The sequence below is a fragment of the Mesoplodon mirus genome (assembly GCF_964341445.2).
Source record: "Mesoplodon mirus genome assembly, chromosome: X".
NCBI lineage: Eukaryota > Metazoa > Chordata > Mammalia > Artiodactyla > Ziphiidae > Mesoplodon > Mesoplodon mirus.
Window position 1 is genome coordinate 59,528,935 of NC_138981.1, and position 20,955 is coordinate 59,549,889.

The window sequence follows — 20,955 nt, forward strand, 5'->3', positions numbered from 1 at the left end:
TGTTCATCAGTGATACTGGCCTGTAATTTCCTTTCTGGGGGATATCTTTGTCTCATTTTGGTATCAGGGTGATGGTGGCCTCATAAAATGAGCTTGGGAGTGTTCCTTCCTCTGCAAATTTTTGGAAGAGTTTCAGAAGAGTAGGTGTTAACTCTTCTATTAATGTCTCACAGACTTCACCTGTGAAGCCATCTGGTCTTGGACTTTCGTTGGTTGTAAGACTTTTAATCACAGTTTCAATTTCAGTACTTCTGACTGGTCTGTTCATATTTTCTATTTCTTCCTGGCTCAGACCTGGAAGGTTGTATCTTTCTAAGAATTTGTCCATTTCTTCTGGTTGTCCATTTTACTGGCATATAGTTGCTTGTAGTAATCTCTCATGATCCTTTGTATTTCTGTGGTATCTGATATAACACTTGCTTTTTCGTCTCTAATTTTATTGATTTAATTCCTCTCCCTCTTTTTCTTGATGAGTCCGGCTAAAGGTTTATAAATTTTGTTCATCTTCTCAAAAAACCAGCTTTCAGTTTCATTGATCTTTGCTGCTATTGTCTTCATCTCCATTTCATTTATTTCTGCTGTGATTTTTATGATTTCTTTCCTTCTACTAACTATGGGTTTTGTCTTCTTTCTCTGGTTGCTTTAGGTGTGAGGATAGGTGGTTTATTTGAGATTTTTCTTGTTTCTTGAAGTAAGATTGTATTGCTATAAACTTCTCTCTTAGAACTGCTTTTGCAGTGTCCCATAGGTTTTGGATTGCTGTGTTTGTCTCTAGGTATTTTTTGATTTTGATTTCTTTCTTCAGTGAGCCATTGAATACGTAACAACATATTGTTAGCCTCCATGAGTTTGTGTGTTTTTTTTTTTGTTTTGTTTTGTTTTTTTTTTTAGCGGCCATAGCTCACAGGCCCAGCCGCTCTGCGGCATGTGGGATATTCCCGGACCAGGGCACGAACCCATGTCCCCTGCATCAGCAGGCGGACTCTCAACCACTGCGCCACCAGGGAAGCCCGGTTTGTGGTTTTTTACAGTCTTTTTTTCCTGTAACTGATTTCTAATCTCATAGTGCTGTCCAGAAAGTGGGCTTAGAGGGAAACTACCTCAACATAATAAAGGCCATATATGACAAACGTACAGCTAACACAATACTCGATGGTAAAAAGGTGAAAGCATTTCCTCTAGGATCAGTAACAAGACAAGGAGGTCCACTCTCGCCACTTGTATTGAACATAGTTTTGGAAGTCCTAGCCATGGCTATCAGAGAAGAAGAAGAAATAAAAGGAATCCAAACTGGAAAAGAAGTAAAACTGTCACTGTTTGCAGATGACATGATACTATACATAGAAAAATCCTAAAGATGCTACTAGAAAACTACTAGAGTTCATCAATGAATTTGGTAAAGTTTCACAATAGAAAACTAATACACAGAAATCTCTTGCATTCCTATACACTAACAGTGAAAGATCAGAAAGATAGATTAAGGAAACAATCCCATTTACCACTGCAACAAAAAGAATAAATTACCTATGAATAAACCTACTTAAAGAGGCAAAAGACCTGTACTCAGAAAACTACAAGATACTGATGAAAGAAATCAAGGTGACACAGATGGAGAGATATACCATGTTCTTGGATTGGAAGAATCAACACTGTGAAAATGACTCTACTACCCAAAGCAATCTACAGATTCAATGCAATCCCTATCGAACTACCAATGGCATTTTTCACAGAACAAGAACAAAAAATTTCACAATTTGTTGGAAACACAAAAGACCCCAAAGAGCCAAAGCAATCTTGAGAAAGAAAAACGGAGCTGGAGGAAGCAGGCTCCCTGACTTCAGACTATACTACAAAGCTACAGTAATCAGGACAGTATGGTACTGGCACAAAAACAGAAATATAGATCAATGGAACAGGATAAAAGTCCAGAGATAAATCCATGCACTTATGGTCACCAAATCTATGACAAAGGAGGTAAGAATATACAATGGAGAAAAGACAGTCTCTCCAATAAGTGGTGCTGCGAAAACTGGGCAGCTATACGTAAAAGAATGAAATTAGAACACATGCTAACACTGTATACAAAAATAAAATCAAAATGGATTAAAGACCTAAATGTAAGGCTGGATACTATAAAACTCTTAGAGGAAAACATAGGCAGAAGACTCTTTGACATAAATAGTAGCAGGATCTTTTTTGATCCACCTCCTAGAGGAATGAAAATAAAAACAAAAATAAACAAATGTGATCTTACTAAACTTAAAAGGTTTTGCACAGCAAAGGAAACCATGAACAAAACGAAAAGACAACCCTCAGAATGGGAGAAAATATTTGAAAACAAAACAACTGACAAGGGATTAATCTCCAAAATATACAGACAGCTCACACAGCTCAATATCAGAAAAACAAACTACCCAATCAAAAAATGGGTGGAAGATCTAAATAGACATTTCTCCAAGGAAAACATACAGATGGCTAAAAACCACATGAAAAGATGCTCAACATCACTAATTATTAGAGAAATGAAAATCAAAACTACAGTGAGGTATCACCTCACACCAGTCAAAATGGCCATCATCAAAAAGTCTACAAGTAATAAATGCTGGAGAGGATGTGCCTAAAAGGGAACCCTCCTACACTGTTGGTGGGAATGTAAACTGGTACAGCCACTATGGAGAACAGTATGGAGGATCCTTAAAAAATGGAAAACAGAGCTACCATATGATCCAGCAATCCCACTCCTGGGCATATAACCTGAGAAAACCATAATTCAAAGAGTCATGTGGGGCTTCCCTGGTGGCACAATGGTTGAGAGTCCGCCTGCCGATGCAGGGGACACGGGTTCGTGCCCCAGTCTGGGAGGATCCCACGTGCCGCGGAGCAGCTGGGCCCGTGAGCCATGGCTGCTGAGCCTGCGCGTCCGGAGCCTGTGCTCCACAACGGGAGAGACCACAGCAGTGAGAGGCCTGCGTACCGCAAAAAAAAAAAAAAAAAAAGAGTCATGTACCACAGTGTTCACTGCAGCACTATTTACAACAGCCAAGACATGGAAGCAACCTTATTGTCCACTGACAGATAAATGGATAAAGAAGATGTGGTACATATATACAATGGAATATTACTCAGCCATAAAAAGAAACAAAATTGAGTTATTTGTATTGAGGTGAATAGACCTAGAGTGTGTCATACAGAGTGAGGTAAGTCAGAAAGAGAAAAACAAATACCGTATTTTAACACATATATATGGAATCTAAAAAAACAAACAAACATGGTTTTGAAGAACCTAGGGGCGGGAAAGGAATAAAGATGCAGATGTAGAGAATGGACTTGAGGACTTGGGGAGGGGAAGGGGAAGCTGGGATGAAGTGAGAGATTGGCATGGACATATATAGACTACCTAATGTAAAACAGATAGCTAGTGGGAAATAGCCGCATAGTACAGGGAGATCAGCTCAGTGCTTTGTGCCCGCCTAGAGGAGTGGGATAGGTACGGTGGGAGGGAGATGCAAGAGCGAGGAGATATGGGGATGTATGTATACATATAGCTGATTCATTTGTTATACAGCAGAAACTAACACACCATTGTAAAGCAATTATATTCCAATAAAGATGTTAAAAAAAGACTGCCAGATATGTAATCAAGCTTTATTATTAACTGAATGATTGTACAAGCATGCTAACATAGTACAAACCTGTAAAAAATAGAAGCTGTATTTTAAATTTGAAATCTAAAAATATAAACACTTAATTTATCAAATTTTCCTTTTGAAACTGATTATCTTCTTGATTTGGAAATAGAAAACTGAAACTTTTTCTTCTACACCAATATGTCAGTGTCCACACATACTGATAGGGAAGAAGTAGATACCTAAATGGAAATTTGGATAATGTTATCAATAAGAAAGTAGATGAATGAGTGATGACTGACCAAAAGCAGTAAATGTCTACTACATCTGATATTCCATATTTGTCTAATTAGAATTTAGTACCACACTATAGTGCAGGTCAATTTGTAGTTCTTTATTCACATTAGTAATATTAATTAAGAAAGGCAAAATAAACAATATTTTTCACTATTATAATGTTGGAAATCAGAAAACGTATTCTTAAGAATTCAATCTTCAAGTCTAAAACTTTGAGTATGTAGTTCAGGTAATCACTTCCATCTTTGGAAATCAATTTCAGCAGAGAAAAGTGAGTCAGATTAGTCCCTGCCAAATGAGTTTCCCAAAGAAACGACTTCACTAAGAACATGTGAATTTAAATTTACATTCATTTACTTACTGCATTTGTAGAGACATTCAGAGTGTTTACATGAGTTGTCATATTCACCACAAAGGTCAAGTCTTTGAGCTGAGGCAGAGGTTTTTCCCATAGATGACGCGAGTAAGTTTAATTATTTCAACAGTTCAAAAAGATCTCTTTAGCACCTGTCATGGATGCTGTGTTGCATCACCCAGATGTTCCCTTCAACACTAAAATATTTATTTCCAGGTTGCTCTTTAGGAATTACCTAGGCTGAAGAGAGCTACCTCATCCAAGGTTATGCTCCCTTCCCAAGGCAGCTGGCATCCAATGACTAGTAAACACTGGGCTAGATCTGGTTTTCTCACCCTAACTGAGGACAATTCTGAATGGCCATTCCAGCTTCAGAGCATCCCATGGGGGAAAGCTGAAGCCTTATGGTGACTTTACATCAGCCCAACTTCTCCCTTTACCTAGTCCTGCCTCCTTTCCTTTCCCTCATAGGTGTTGATCCTGAGACCACCCCTTAACAAATTATCTGTACACTAATCTCCATCTTTAAAATCCGCTTCTAGGGTAACCCAACATGTGACAGCACCACATCCAACTAAGCCCCTTAAGCTCCAAGAAGTAGAGGCAACTACTCTACTGTGCATCGAATTCACCCAGCAAAGCAATCATCTCTGTTGAAGCCACAGAAGAATATCCAGTATACATGTGTTATTACTACATCCACATGTTTCATTTTTAGCTTTTTAGCACAGTGTTTCCTGGTAAATTATACAATTAATAGACTTGTCTTATATTCTGAAAAAATACTTCCACCTTGGATTTAACTTCCAAATCAAGATTTACCCTAATAACTAACCACTGCAGAAATATATCCTGTAGTCACACACAAATTGTTTTCATCCATCTACATTAAACTTATACGACACAGGTACTATGTTCAAAAGTTCTGTCTTATCAAAATTTTCATTGACACCACAAGTAAATATGCTTTACTGTGCAGTATTACGTATGTCCATGCAACAGAAACACCACAAATAACTCTTTTAAAGCAACCTATCTAATAAATTATCAGTCATACCTTCAACATGCCAAACAGCAGCATTTCTGGTTAGATTTACACTTGAAACTTAAGAATACATTTTATGACTCACTCAGTAGATGCACTTTTGTAACTTGTCATCTTTAAAAGGGTTTAACGCCTGGGCAATTGTTTTCCTTAATATAAAACTATATAGGGCTTCCCTGGTGGCGCAGTGGTTGAGAGTCCGCCTGCCGATGCAGGGGACACGGGTTCGTGCCCCAGTCTGGGAAGACCCCACATGCCGCGGAGCGGCTGGGCCCGTGAGCCATGGCCGCTGAGCCTGCGCGTCCGGAGCCTGTGCTCCACAATGGGAGAGGCCACAACAGTGACAGGCCCACGTACCGCAAAAAAAAAAAAAAAAAAAAAAAAAAAACTATATAACTGCATTTCACAACAGGATAGCTTATTTTATTAACTTTCCAAAATAAACCTGGTTGAAATTTCAGTCCTGTTATTGAATTTGATAAGTTTTCATTACATTGCTTTTGTGTATACTAGCCACAGTTTCTACTTTATTTCATTTCATAATGAGCTATTAAGTTGTACTTATTTGATACCAACACACTTCTTTGCATATTAAACACAGGAATATATTTTTTCCTTTCAGTCTAGCTTTCATTCCCTCACTTTTGATAGAGATGTGGATGCCATGAACATTTATTTTCCTCTTATATCTGCTGTAAGAATAATGACACAAAGAAGATGATAAATGACAACTTGACACACAGGATATGGGAGAAAATAAGGCATTGTGGGGACTATGTCAAACTGGAGAATACATGTCCCACATCTGAAGGTAACAACTGCCACTTGGTTCCAACTGATTATTGCTTAGTGGGAATACTGACCATGTGTTTCCAGATTTTTTTCAATTTTTTCAAGAGAACTCAAAAATCCAAATTTTTATGTGAAATTGTTAAATGTTGGCAATTAATGCATCCCTATGCAACACATCTGTGGTCATACCCAGGTCATAGGTCCACTTATTTGCAAACTCACTCTTATGTGATAAATTCCTTTTGAATGTAGTATTGGGGGGATAAGTTTCTCAGTCTTGAAGTCTGGAAAATTCAGAATCTGCAGAAATTAAACAAGCCTTAAGCAACCAATGAATCAAAGAAGAAATCACAAGGGAGATTAGAAAATACTTAAGGAAGAATAAAAATGAAAATACAACATACCAAAACCTAAGGGACACAGAAAAAGCAGTGCTATGGGAGAAATTTATAACTATAAAAGCTTACATTAAATCAACAAAAGTCTCAAATCAACAACCTAACTTTAGAATTTAAGGAATTAGGAGAAGAACTAAACCAAAAGCTAGCAGAAGGGAGGAAATAATAAAATTAGAGCAGAAATAAATGAAATAGAGGCCAGAAAAAAAAATACTCAATGAAACTAAGAGTTGGTTTTTTAAAATGATAAAACTGACAAACCTTTAGCTAGATAGTTAACTAAGAAAAAAAGCGAGAAGACTCAAATAAATAAAATCAGAGATGAAAGAGGAGACATTAGGACTGATGCCACAGAAATCAAAAGGATTATAAAAGACTACTACTAAAACGTATACACTAATAAATTAGATAACCTAGAAGAAATAAGTGCATGAATTCCTAGAAATATATCATGTACCAAGCCTGAATCATGAAGAAATAGAAAACCTGACAGACATATAACTAGTAAAGAGATTGAAGCAGTAATCAAACACCTTCTAACACAGAAAAGCCCAGGATCTGATGGCTTCACTCATAAATTCTACCAAATATTTAAAGAAGAATTAATGGCAATTCTTCTCAAACTCTTCCAAAAAATTGAAGAGGGAACACTTCCATACTTATTTTATGATGCCAGCATTACCCTGATACAAAAACAGAAAAAGACACTATGAGAAAAGAAAACAACAGGCCAATATCACTGATGAATATAGTGTAAAGATCCTCAACAAAATTCTACCAAACCAAATTCAACAGTATATTAAAAAGATCATACACCATGACCAAGTGGGACTTATTCCTGGGATGTAAAGATGGTTCAAAATATAAAAATCAGTAAATGTTATATACCACATTAACAGGATGAAAGATAAAAATCACATGATCATCTCAACAAATGCAGAAGAATCATCTGAAAATTTCAACACCCTTTGATAATAACCACACTCAACAAGCTAAGGGTAGGAAACTACCTCAACATAATAAAAGCCATATGTGGGACTTCCCTGGTGGTCCAGTGGTAAAGAATCCGCCTTCCAATGCAGGGGACACGAGTTCGACCCCTGGTCAGTGAACTAAGATCCCACATGCCACAGGTCAACTAAGCCCACGTGCCACAACTACTGAGCTTGCACACCTCAACGAGAGAGCCTGCGTGCCATAAACTACAGAGCCCATGAGCTCTGGAGCCTGCACTAGAGACAGAAAAACCTGTACCCCACAACTAGAGAGAAGCCCTGCACATCACAACAAAGTGCCCATGTGCTGCAACAAAAAGATCTCGCATGCCTCAACGCAGATCCTGCATGCCGCAACTAAGACCCAATGCAGCCAAGAAAGAGAGAGAGAGAGAGAGAAGGAAGGAAGGAAGGAAGGAAGGAAGAAAATAAATTTTTTAAAAAAGCCATATTGGAAAAACCCATAGTGAACATCATACTCAATGGTGAAAGGCTGAAACTTTTTCCTCTAAGATCAGGAACAAGGCAAGGAGGCCTGCTTTAGCCACTTTTGTTCAACATAGTATTGGACATCCTAGCCAGAGAAATTAAGCAAGGAAAAGAAATAAAAGCCATCCATTCAAATTGGAAGGGAAGAAGTAAAATTATCTTTGTTCATAGATGATTATGATCTTATATGTAAAAAACCCTAAAGATTCCACAAAAAAACTTATTAAAACTAATAAGTGAATTCAACGAAGTAGCAGGACACAAAGTCAACATGCAAAAATCAGTTGCATTTCTATAAACAGACAATAAACAATCTGAAAAGAACATTAAGAAAACAATCTCATATACAATAGCATAAAAAATACTTAAGCATTAACTTAACCAAGGAAGTGAAGGACTTGTTTGATAAAATCTGCAAGATATTTCTAAACAAAATTAGAGGACACATAAATAAATGGAAAGAAATTCCATGTTCATGAATTGGAAGACAGGATTGTTAAGAGGCCAATACTATCCAAAGTGATCTACAGATTAAATGAAGCCCCTATCAAAATCCCAATGATTTTTTTTGAAGAAATAGAAAAATTCATCCTAAAATTCATATGCAATCTCAAGGAACTCTGAAGAATCAAAATGATTCTGAGGGCTTCCCTGGTGGCGCAGTGGTTGAGAGTCCGCCTGCCGATGCAGGGGACACAGGTTCGTGCCCCGGTCCGGGAAGATCCCACATGCCGCAGAGCGGCTGGGCCCATGAGCCATGGCCGCTGAGCCTGCGAGTCCAGAGCCTGTGCTCCGCAGCGGGAGAGGCCACAGCAGTGAGAGGCCCGTGTACCGCAAAAAATAAATAAATTAAAAAAAAAGATTCTGAAAAAGAAGAACAAAGCTGGAGAACTCATATTAACTGATTTCAAAACTTACTACAAAATAACAGTTAAAAGAAAAGCAATGGAAGAGAACAGAATACACAGAAATAAACTCACATATATATTCAAATGATTTTTGACAAGAGTGCCAAGACCATTCAATGGGGAAAAGACAGTCTTCTCAACAAATGATGCTGAGAAAACTAGTACCACATGCAAAAGAATGAAGTTGGACCCTTACTTTACACCATGTACAAAAATTAACTCAAAATGGATCCATGACCTAAATGTTAAGACCTAAAACTATAAAACTCCTAGAAGAAAACAAAGGGGGAAATCTTCATGTCATTGGATTTGTTAATGATTTCTTAGATATGACACCAAAAGAACAGGAAACAAACAAACAAAAAAAACCACAAATTGGATTTTATGAAAAATTTTGCATCAGCAGGCACTATCAACAGAGTAAAAAGGCAACCCACAGAATGGAAGAAAATATTTGCAAATGATTTATATGATAAAGGATTGATAACCAGAATACATAGAGAACTCCTAAAACTCAACATTAAAAACCAAACGACTTGATTAAAAAATAGGCAGAGGACTAAAACAGACATTTCTCCAAAGAAGATATACAAATGGCCAAAAATGACATGAAAAGATGGTCAACATGACTAGTCATTAAGGAAATGCAAATCAAAACTACATGATACCACCACCTCACACTCATTAGGATGGCTACTAATATATTTTTTAAAAAAGTTGATAAGAATGTAGAGAAATTGGAACTCTTGGGTACTGTTGGTGGGAATGCACAATGGTACATCCACTGTGAAAGCAGTATGACAGTTCCTCAAAAAATTAAAGACAGAATTACATTATCCAGCAGTTCCACTTCTGGGCATATAACCAAAAGAATCGAAAGCATGTTCTCAAAGAAATATTTTTACACCCACATTCACAGCAGCATTAGTCATAATAGCTAAAACATGGAAGTTTTATCTTCCATCAGTAAATAAATGGATAAGCAAAATGTGGTACATACATACAATGGAATATTCTTAAGCCTTAAAAAGGAACAAAATTCTGACACATGCTACAACATGGGTGAAACTTGAGGACATTATGTTAAGTGAAATGAGTCAGTCACAAAAAGACAAATACTATATGATTCCACTTAAATAATGTACCTAGAGTAGTCAAATTCATAGAGATGAAAAGTAGAAAGGTGGTTGCCAAGGACTGGGAGAAGTGGGGAACAGAGAATTTATTGTTTAATGGGTAAAGAGTTTCAGTTTTGCAAGATGAAAAGAGTTCTGGAGATGGACTGTGGTGATGTTTGCAGAATATAAACGTACTTGTTACCAATGAAGTGTACACTTTATGATTAGTATAGTAAGTTATGTGTATTTTACCACAATAAAAGAAACTGGGAAATAGTTTTATTGGGACACAGCCACCCACATTTGTTTATATATTGTCTATAGCTGCTTTTGCACTATAATGGCAGAGTTGAGGAGTTGTGACAGAAACTGTGCGGCCCGAAAATCTAAAATATATACTATCTTGTCCTTTAAGAAGAAGTTTGCTAATCTGAATTAAATGAAGACAGGTGGGCATGCCTATGAAATCTGAGGATGACATAAACTGGGAGGAGTAGTTAATATACTGCATGACAGAATCAAAATTCACAAAAATCAGAACTGAAAAAAAATAGGCTGCAACAATCAGGTTGAAACTTAACAGCTTATGAAGTATGTATGAGATAACAGAAAATATATGTTGGTCTCTGCCCCCGATTCTTAGAACTGAGCTTCTACAGCCCTTGTAATTTCCTAAAGTGATAAGAACACTAGGAGCATTGTTAAAATGTCCATACTGCCCAAAGCAATCTACAGATTTAATGCAATCCCTATCAAAATACCCATGATATTTTTCACAGAACTGGAACAAAAAATCCTAAAATTTATATGGAACCACAAAAGACTGAAAACAGTCAAAACAATCTTGAGAAAAAAGAATAAAGTTGGAGGTATCACACTCCCTGACTTCAGGCTATACTACAAAGCTACAGTAATCAAAACAGTATGGTACTGGCACAAACACAGACACATAGATCAATGCAACAGAATAGAGAGCCCAGAAATAAACCCACGCACCTGTGGTCAATTAATCTACAACAAAGGAGGCAAAACTATACAACGGAGAAAAGACAGTCTCTTCAACAACTGGTGCTGGGAAAACTGGATAGCTACACGTAAAAGAATGGAATTAGAACATTTTCTCAGACAATATACAAAAATAAATTCAACATGGATTAAAGACCTAAACGTTAAGACTGGAAATTATAAAACTCCTAGAAGAAAATATAGGCAGAACACTCTTTGACATAAATAGTAGCAGTTATTTTTTTGGATCTGTCTCCTAAGGCAAAGGAAACAGAAGCAAAAATAAACAAATGGGACCTAATTAAGTAAAAGCTCTTGCACAGCAAAGGAAACCATCAACAAAATGAAAAGGTAACCTACTGAACAGGAGAAGATATTTGCAAATGATATGACCAATAGGGGTTAAGATGCAAAATATATCAACAGCTCATACAACTCAATATCAAGAAAACAAACAAACCTGATTAAAAAAAGGGCAGAGGACCTGAACAGACATTTTTCCAAAGAAGACACACAGATGGCCAACAGGCACATGAAAGATGCCCAACATCACTAATCATCAGAGAAATGCAAATCAAAACCACACTGAGATGTCACCTCACACCCGTCGGAATGGCTATGATCAAAAAGACCACAAATAACAAATGTTGGTGAGGATGTAGAGAAAAGGGAACCCTCCTGCACTGTTGGTGGGAATGTAAATTGGTGCAGCCACTGTGAAAAACAGTATGGAGGTTCCTCAAAAAACTAAAAATAGAACTACCATATGATCCAGAAATTCCACTCCTGGGTATGTATTCAAAACAAACAAAAACACTAATTCGAAAAGATACATGCATCCCAATGTTCATAGCAGCATTATTTACAACTGCCAAGATATAGAAGCAACCCATCAACAGATAAATGGATAAAGAAGATGTGGTATATATATAAAATGGAATGTTTCTCAGCCATAAAAAAGAATGAAATCTTGCCATTGCAACAACATAGATGGACTTAGAGGGTATTATGCTTAATGAAATAGGTCAGACATAGAAAGACCAATACTGTATGTTATCACTTACATGTGGAATCTAAAAACTAAAATGAATCAATGTAACAAAACAGAAATAGACTCACATATATAGAAAACAGAGTAGTGGTTTCCAATGAGGAGAGGGAAGTGGGTAGTGGCAAACAGGGGTAGGGGATTAAGAGGCACGAACTACTATGTATGAAATAAATAAGCTACAAGGATATATTGTACACCACAGGGAATATAGTCAGTATTTTATAATAACTTTAAATGGAGTATAATCTATAAAAATATTGGATCACTATGTTGTACACCTGACACTAATATTGTAAATCAACTATGCTTCAATTTAAAAAATTAAAAAATTAAACAAAACAGTGGTTCTCAGAACCACCTGGGGGACTAATATAGAATACAGAGGTCTGGGCTTGTTGGAGTAAGGTAGGGCCTGATCTCTCTGTTTTTACCACATTCCCAAGTGATTATTTTTTAATAAGCTTTATTGAGGTATAATTCACATACCATACAATTCATCCATTTAAAGTATATGATTCAATGGTTTTTAGTATATTCCCAGAGTTGTGCAACCATTATACAATTTTAGAACATTTTCATTATACCAAAAAGAGACCCTATGCCCATTAGTAGTTACTCCCCATATCCGCCCAGTTCTCAAAGCCCTAGGCAACTACAAATCTACTATCTGCTTCTATAAATATGCCTGTTCTGGAAATATCATATAAATGGAATGATACAATATGTGGTCTTTGTGACTGGCTTCTTTCACTTAGCATGTTTTTAAGGTTCATCCATGTTATAACATGTATCAGTACTGTTTCTTTTTATTGCCAAATGAGTATACTACATTTTGTTTATCTTTTCATCAGTTGATAGACATTTTGGTTGTTTCCACATTTGATTATTTAAAATAATGCTGTTATGAACACTCATATGCACGTGTTTGTATGGACACGTTTCCTGTTTAACTTAGGAGTGGAACTGCTGGGTCATATGGTAACTCTATTTAACTTACTGAGGAACTAACAGGCTGTTTCCAAAGTGGCTGCACCATTTTACATTCCCACCACCAGTGTATGAGGGTTACAATTTTTCCACATCCTTGTCAATTTCTGTTATTATCTATCGTTTTGATTACAGCCATCCTAGTAGTGTGAAGCAGTTTCTCATTGTGGTTTTGATTTGCATTTCCCTGATGGCTAACAATGTTGAGCATCTTTTCAAGTGATTCCCCAGTAACTGTGATGAACACTGAAGTCTGAAAACCACTAAGAAGTCTGCAAGTACATTAAGGTCCCTTTTGACATTAATGATCCCATGAGGATAGAGCCAGAGAGGTATATCATTTGCAGAACTACACTTGCACATGCCTTCCTGTTCCACATGCCACTGGCCTACAAGTTAACCTAGTCAACTCCTGTTTTATAAAACCCTATCTTACACCTTTCTTATTTATTTAAAAAAATTTTAATATAAATTTTAAAATTGACTTGACTATGGATGGTTTAAATCATTTAAGCAAGCAGTTCCATCTTCTAATTTGATTAGCACAGTGGCAAATATTGTGCTCTGCGAATATGGATGGAGGGAGATAGATAGATAGATATAGACAGATAGATATAATTCAATATATGTTAATGGAAACCTTAGAAAAATGTTAGTCTTTAAAGAAAAGAAAATCATTTCTTCTATACCTTTCATGATATATCAGCAGTTTAGCAATGTTCAGACAGAAGTCTAAAGACATGTCACGATGTAGTATTTCCATGACAGCTAACAAATAGAACAAAGGAAATAATCACATTAGTTTCACTTTTTAGGAACCTTACCTATTTTCAATAATTTTCCTCTGTTCAAAATCTACTTTCTAAATGTTTGCCATATACCATGTCTTGCCTAACAATTTACCAAAGTCTTTTTATATAGCAATAATATCCAATGCTAGAGAGAGTGCAGTAAAACAGGCAAAGTTAACTTTTTGAAAAGCAATTTGACTACTATCTGCTAAGAACACAGTGGATAAAAGCTTGGGATCTGAAGTCAGACAGATCCATATTTGAAACCACTTTCCACTTTCATGGCCATAGGCAAGTTACTTAGTTTTTCTGCACCGTAGTTTTGTCATCTGTAAAGTGGGGAACAAATCACCAACCTCTCAGGGCTGATGAGAGAGTTACATGAGATAATGTATGTAAATTACATAGCAAAGGACCTAGCACTTAGTAAGCATTCAGTAAATGAAAGTTGCTATTATTATTATTCCCTTTACTTCAGAAAGTGTACTTCTGAAAATTCATCTGAAATAAATGTGGGGAAATGTAATGAACAGGATATTAAAAGCAATATAAGTTGTAACAACAATAAAAAGGACATATACTGAATGTCCACTGTAGGGTAGTGATAAACTACTATGCAACCATTAAAATTGTTAAGTATGAAATAAAACTGTTTTGCATTTAAAAAATGAATATGCACCAATATGAAAAATGGTTATAAGATTAGTAAAAAAACAAAATTGGAAAACAAAGGCTGTCTGTACTATATAGTCACAATTCTATAAAACAAGTAAATTAATATAGAAAAATACTGAAAATAAATCATCAAATTTTTAAAAGTGATTGTGTTTAGATTATCTATTCGAAAAATAACTGATGAGTGTATTCTCTGTGCCAGGAACTGTGCTTGGTGCTGGGAATCCAGAAGTGGACAAAACACACAAAAATCTCTGCTGCCAAGGAGGTGATATTCCAGTGGATGGTGGACAATGGATATTTTTAGTATTTTCCAAAAACTTCCTTAATGGGTATGTGCTACCTTTTCATAATAAAAAATATTTTTAATTTCTACTTTTCCTACTATAAAAAATACCAGTGAAGTTCTAATGAAAAACAACAGTTAGGTTGACCATTCTTTTTTTAAAAAAATAAATAAATGTATTTATTTTTGGCTATGTTGGGTCTTTGTTGTTGTGCACGGGTTTTCTCTAGTTGTGGCGAGTGGGGACTACTCGCTGCAGTGCACAGGCTTCTCACTGCGGTGGCCTCTCTTGTTGCAGAGCACGAGCTCTAGGCGCGTGGGCTTCAGTAGTTGTGGCTCGCAGGCTCAGTAGCTGTGGCTCACAGGCTCTAGAGCGCAGGCTCAGTAGTTGTGGCACACGGGCTTAGTTACTCCACGGCATGTGGGATCTTCCCAGACCAGGGCTCGAATCCGTGTCCCCTGCATTGGCAGGTGGATTCTTAACCACTGCACCACCAGGGAAGCCCAGGTTGACCATTCTTAAAGTATTTTCATTAGCAAAGAAATGAACAGATTATAAAAATGCAAGTTTCATATATACTTTTTTTCTAATTAATTTATTTATTTTTGGCTGCGTTGGGTCTTTGTTGCTGCGCGTGGGCTTTCTCTAGTTGCGGCAAGTGGGGGCTACTCTTCATTGTGATATGTGGGCTTCTCAGTGCAATGGCTTCTCTTGTTGCGGAGCATGGGCTCTAGGCGCGGGTTTCAGAAGCTCTGGCTTGTGGGTTTAACAGCTGTGGCTCATGGGCTCTAGAGCACAGGCTCAGTAGTTGTGGCGCACGGGCTTAGTTGCTTCAGGGCATGTGGGATCTTCCTAGACCAGGGCTCGAACCCGTGTCCCCTTCATTGGCAGGCAGATTCTTAACCACTGCGCCACCAGGGAAGTCCCCATATATACTTTTAATACAAAGTGAAAAATAATTTTATTATTTTAAACTATAGAAAACTTAAATTCATGAAGTTTCCTAGTTTGTAATCTGATGTTGCAACTCTATCATGAGCATCTAGATTGAGTTAAGTAAAAACAATCTGGAAATAAAGAAAAATTTCATTTTAAACTCTGTTTCTTTTCTACAAACTGTAATGGGGAATTCTAGTCCAAAATTAATCAACTTCAAACTAGGTGACTCCAATAATCTCTCTGATCTTCCCATATTATATTAGCTTGAGTGACTATTCCTTTAATTAGTTTGTTGGTTTGTTTATTCCTGTACTGCAAAAAAAGAGGAGTTGTCTTTCTGGCTCCTAATAAATTTCAACCTGTGTATATCTGAGCTGATACTATTACCTAGAGATGCAGAATCCTCTATATATTTCAGCTTCTGAGGTCTCTTAGTGATTGGCTAACATTCTAGAAGTCACAGAAAGTTTCAGCAGTACTAAATTGGCACTAAATTTAGAGCAACTTCCAAATCTGATTACTGTCCTACTTATTATAAATTGTTATTATTTATTGGATAATCAGTTATTATACTAACAAATAATTTTATATAGTAAAAATGCAGCTCTATAGTATAATTAAATTTTTATGCAGTAAAAAATAAAGCATGTATACATTAAAAAAATTTAGAGTAAATTATTTTTATGACTAAACATAACTGAAATGCTGTTAAGGGGCCAGTGTGCATAGAGATATTATGCCTCACTTAATTCATCTATATAGTAGTAATAACAACAATAATAATAACTACAAGAACAGGTAATATTTATTGCACACTAACTGTGTACCAGGCATGGAACTAAATGCTTTACATACTTTTTCTCATAGGATTCTCAAAACAACACAGTGAGGTAGACATTAATATTACATTTCTTTTAAAGATGAAGAAACTGAAGCACAGAAAAGTTAAGTCACTTGCCAAATGACCCACAGCTGTGTATCAGGATGTTTATGTTGTGATGTGTACATTCTAGTCCCTTGAGAATTTTGAAAAGCAAATAGCAATATTTATACAAGTAATTATAAAAAGGCACAGCATTACAAAGGCTTTTTCTATCAATAGGTTATCTTTCTTCATGGTGGGCAGGTTGGGCAGCTGCAATTTTCTGCTAGACTAAAGGAAAACTGATAGCTTTTATTCAGCTCTTTTTTACTACTTGTTAAATTTGCTACTATTCTCTCTTCCTTCTCCTTTTCTTCCTGACTGACAGTCTTATGTGCTCAATTTCCTTCTCAGTCACCATCAAATTGTACCTATGCTAGTATACTACAGAAGATCTTACATTGAACAAATTGGTGTTAATATTTCAAAATTGTGTACTCTTCACACACAAAGATGTTACTTACCTCCAAGAAATTCTTCATTAGCTGTTTCATACTTCAAGAGGATTTTCATCTTTAAGAAAAGCCCACTTGGAGTTAAATGTTCCTATTTTAAACAAAGAAATCACAATGATATTAACACTGTGAAATGTTAAAGACAATTTTCAAGTAATTGCCTGTTTTATTCAACCACAGCAAGATGTATCATGATCAAAGGAAATCAAAATTATAAAAAATCAAATCATAACATCCAGTCTATTCCTGAGGATATTTTCTGGTATTCTATTCAATCTAAATGAAATAGTAAAAGGAAAAGAACATGTAAACATTTCTATTGAGTGGCAAGCATTTAATGGCAAGGTCAATACTTAAACTGTGAGAATGTTAAGACCATATTTTTGTCTTGGTAAGCAAAACTCCAAACATCAATTAGGTTTGTTTTCTTTTGAGACTTTAATAACAACAAAGGTCCTTTGCAAACAATGGCTGAATGAAATAGAAAACATACTGTCTTTCCTATAGGATACACCTATCACATTTACTATTAATAACAATGTACTCTGAATGGTTTTTCCAAGCCCTTGCTAGTTGGACCTGCTTCCACTTTTGCCTGACAGCGTACATCTTTAAACAGCAGTCTACGATTAAAAGTGCAGTCTAGGCTCACAGAATAGAATTTTTCTCTCTACAATGTCAATTAACCTCTACATGAACATTGTACTCATTAGCTCCAAGCTCTGCAAAAAATTACAGCGATTCATGGCTGAGATGCCTGAAGAATGGAAAGTTAGGGAAAAAGTAACTACTGGTATTAAAAGCATTTGCAAATAAAGATAACATCAGTACAAAGAATAAACTAAGATTGCATTATAATTATAACTTATTGCATTACCACCTTTCCTAACGGGCATGTTGGAATATCTCTTCGGCTCAAGACATATTCCACATATTAGCAATGAACAATCCAAAAGTGCAGTTAAGAAAATAATTCCATTTATAATAGCATCAAAAAGAATAAAATACATAGGAATAAATTTTAAAAATAAGGGCAAGACTTCTATACTGAAAACTACAAAACATTACTGAAAGAAATTAAAGACCTAAATAAATAAAAATACATCCCATATTCCTGATTGGAAAACTTAATATTGTTCAGATAGCAGTAATCCCCCAATTGACCTACAGATTCAATGCAATCAAATTTCCAGCTGGTTTCTTTGTAGAAATTGACAGGCTGACCCCAAAATTCATATGAAAATGCAAGGGATGCCGAAAAAATCTTGAAATAGAACAAAGCAGGAGGACTCATACTTGCAATTCCAAAGTGGTATACCACTTTACACTAACATCAGCTGTGGATGAGAATTCCCAGTGTTCCACATCCTTGTCAACACTTGGAATTATCAGACTTCTAAGTTTTTGCCAATCTACTGGGTATTTTACCTACTTTAAGGTGTTCTTCTTATCTTCCTAGCCCCTTACTGTGAGGCTTTCCTAAGGTTTAGCTTCTATGAAACTACTCCTTTTCCTACATTCTCTCCTTCAGAAATCTTACCCATTTTTCAGGCTACAAATATCATTTTAGGTTAAAAAAAATCTGTTGCAAGACTTTTTTGGGGGGTAACAGCTTTAATGGGCTATAATAAACATACCATACAATTCACCCATTTAAAGTACACAACTCGGAGGGCTTCCCTGATGGCACAGTGGTTAAGAATCCGCCTGCCAATGCAGGGGACATGGGTTTGAGCCCTGGTCCGGGAAGATCCCACATGCCGTGGAGCAACTAAGCCAGCGAGCCACAACTACTGAAGCCCGTGCACCTAGAACCTGTGCTCTGCAACAAGAGAAGCCACTGCAATGAGAGGCCCACGCACTGCAACAAAGAGTGGCCCCCCTCACTGCAACTAGAGAAAAGCCCACACACAGCAACGAAGACCCAACACAGCCCAAAATAAATTTTAAAAATACCCATGACATTAAAAATAATAATAATAATAATAAACAATAAAGTACACAACTCAGGACTTTCCTGGTGGTCCAGTGGTTTAGAATCCACCTTCCAATGTAGGAAACGTGGGTTCGATCCCTGGCTGGGGAATTAAGATCCCACATGCTGCAGGGCATCTAGGCCCTCGTGCTACAACTACAGAGCCCATGTGCTCTGGAGCCCGCGTGCCACAACTAGAGAGCCCACGTGCCGCAACTACTGAGCCTGCACACCATAACTAGAGAGAAGCCCGTGTACTGCAACAAAGAGCCAGTGTGCTGCAATGCAAGATCTTGCATACCGCAACTAAGACCCAATGCAATTATGAATAAAGCTGCTATAAACAACCATGTGTAGGTTTTGTGTGTACACAAGTTTTCAACTCCTTTGGGCAAATAGCATGGAGTGCAATTACTGGACTATATAGTAAAAGTATGTTTAGTTTTGTAAGAAATTGCCCAACTGTCTTCCAAAGTGGCTGTACCAGTTCATGTCTTTTTAATATCCAATATGATGAAATGAGAAGTATGCATAAAGCATTTTTCCTGCACGTTGAAGTACCATAGTAGCTGTTTCCAGGAAAAAAACACTTGTGTGATTATTTGAACTGCAAGCTGAACAAGCCATTTTTGTCACGGAATACCATTTTAGACAAACCTCAGTTATTCCAACATGGGTATTTGGCAGACATTTTCACAAAAATGAAAGAAATAGGTCCGTCGCTTCAAGGAAAACAGCTGATGGTATTTTATTCATAATTGACAAAACTTGGAAGCAACCAAGACGTCCTTGAGTAGGTGAATAGATAAATAAACTATGGAACATCCAGACAATGGAATATTGTTCAAAGTTACAAAGAAATGAGCTATCAAGCTATGAAAAGACATGGAGGAATCTTAAATGCATATTACTAACTGAAAGAAGCTAATCTGAAAAGGCTACATACTACAGGATTCCAATTATATGACACTATGGAAAAGGCAAAACTACAGAGTCAGTAAAAAGATCAGTGGTTGGCAAGGGTTAGGGGAAAGGGAGGGATGAATAGGTGGAACACAGAGGAGTTCTAGGGCGGTGAAACTACTCTGTATGATAGTATAGATGGATACATGCCATTACACATTTTTCCAAACCCTTAGAACATACAACACTAAGAGTGAACTCTAACGTACACAGTGGACTTTGGGTGATAATGATGTGTCAATGCAGGCTCATCAGTTGTAACAAACGCACTACTTTGGTGGGTTGATAGCTAGGAAGGCTGTGCACGACTAGGGGCAGGATGTGTATGGGAAATCTCTGTACCTTCTGCTTAATTTTGCTGTGAACTTAAACTGCTCTAAAAAATTCTCAAAAAAAAAGAACACTCCAATTAAAATCAGAAAAAAGGGGGTGCTGTGGCCTGCCAGCTTCTCCTCCCCCGGGCACATCGATGCCTTCTGGTACAAGAGACAGAGGAGGAGGATGGCGAGGCCATGGCCGCAGCTCTGGACACATGTGCCGTGTCTGCGAACCCACACCACCAGAGCATCACGACAGAGCCATGAAAAGGCAAATAAGGGGACTGTCAGGTACCATCCAATACTCCATCTAGGACTGGATGCTCACCCCACACTCCTCTCTGTGAATCCCTATTCCCGCTCCATTCCCCCCAAAGATCTAATGTATTTTATGCTTGGAATTATTTTATAGATCCCCGATCATGTGTCCCTGCAATAGAAATGTGCTCCAGAATTGACCACAAGGCTCTAAGTGTTCAAAAATAATAATCTTCTGGATTGAGAAATCAGTACAATTATTGGTATGCAAGTAATCAAAATGACACAAGTGTATTACAGTTATGAT

General features: G+C 36.9%; 1 protein-coding gene across 1 annotated transcript in view; it reads right to left on the reverse strand.

The window, feature by feature from the left end:
- LOC309796202 (testis-expressed protein 11-like) overlaps positions 1 to 20,955 on the reverse strand; it is a gene marked incomplete at both ends in the record, with an annotated part of 235,507 nt that overhangs the window by 82,390 nt on the left and 132,162 nt on the right. Inside the window, 2 exons of the mRNA XM_082609260.1 lie at positions 13,756 to 13,834; positions 17,145 to 17,226. Of these exons, the coding sequence (XP_082465386.1) occupies positions 13,756 to 13,834; positions 17,145 to 17,226 (161 nt within the window). The remainder of the gene's footprint in view (positions 1 to 13,755; positions 13,835 to 17,144; positions 17,227 to 20,955) is intronic.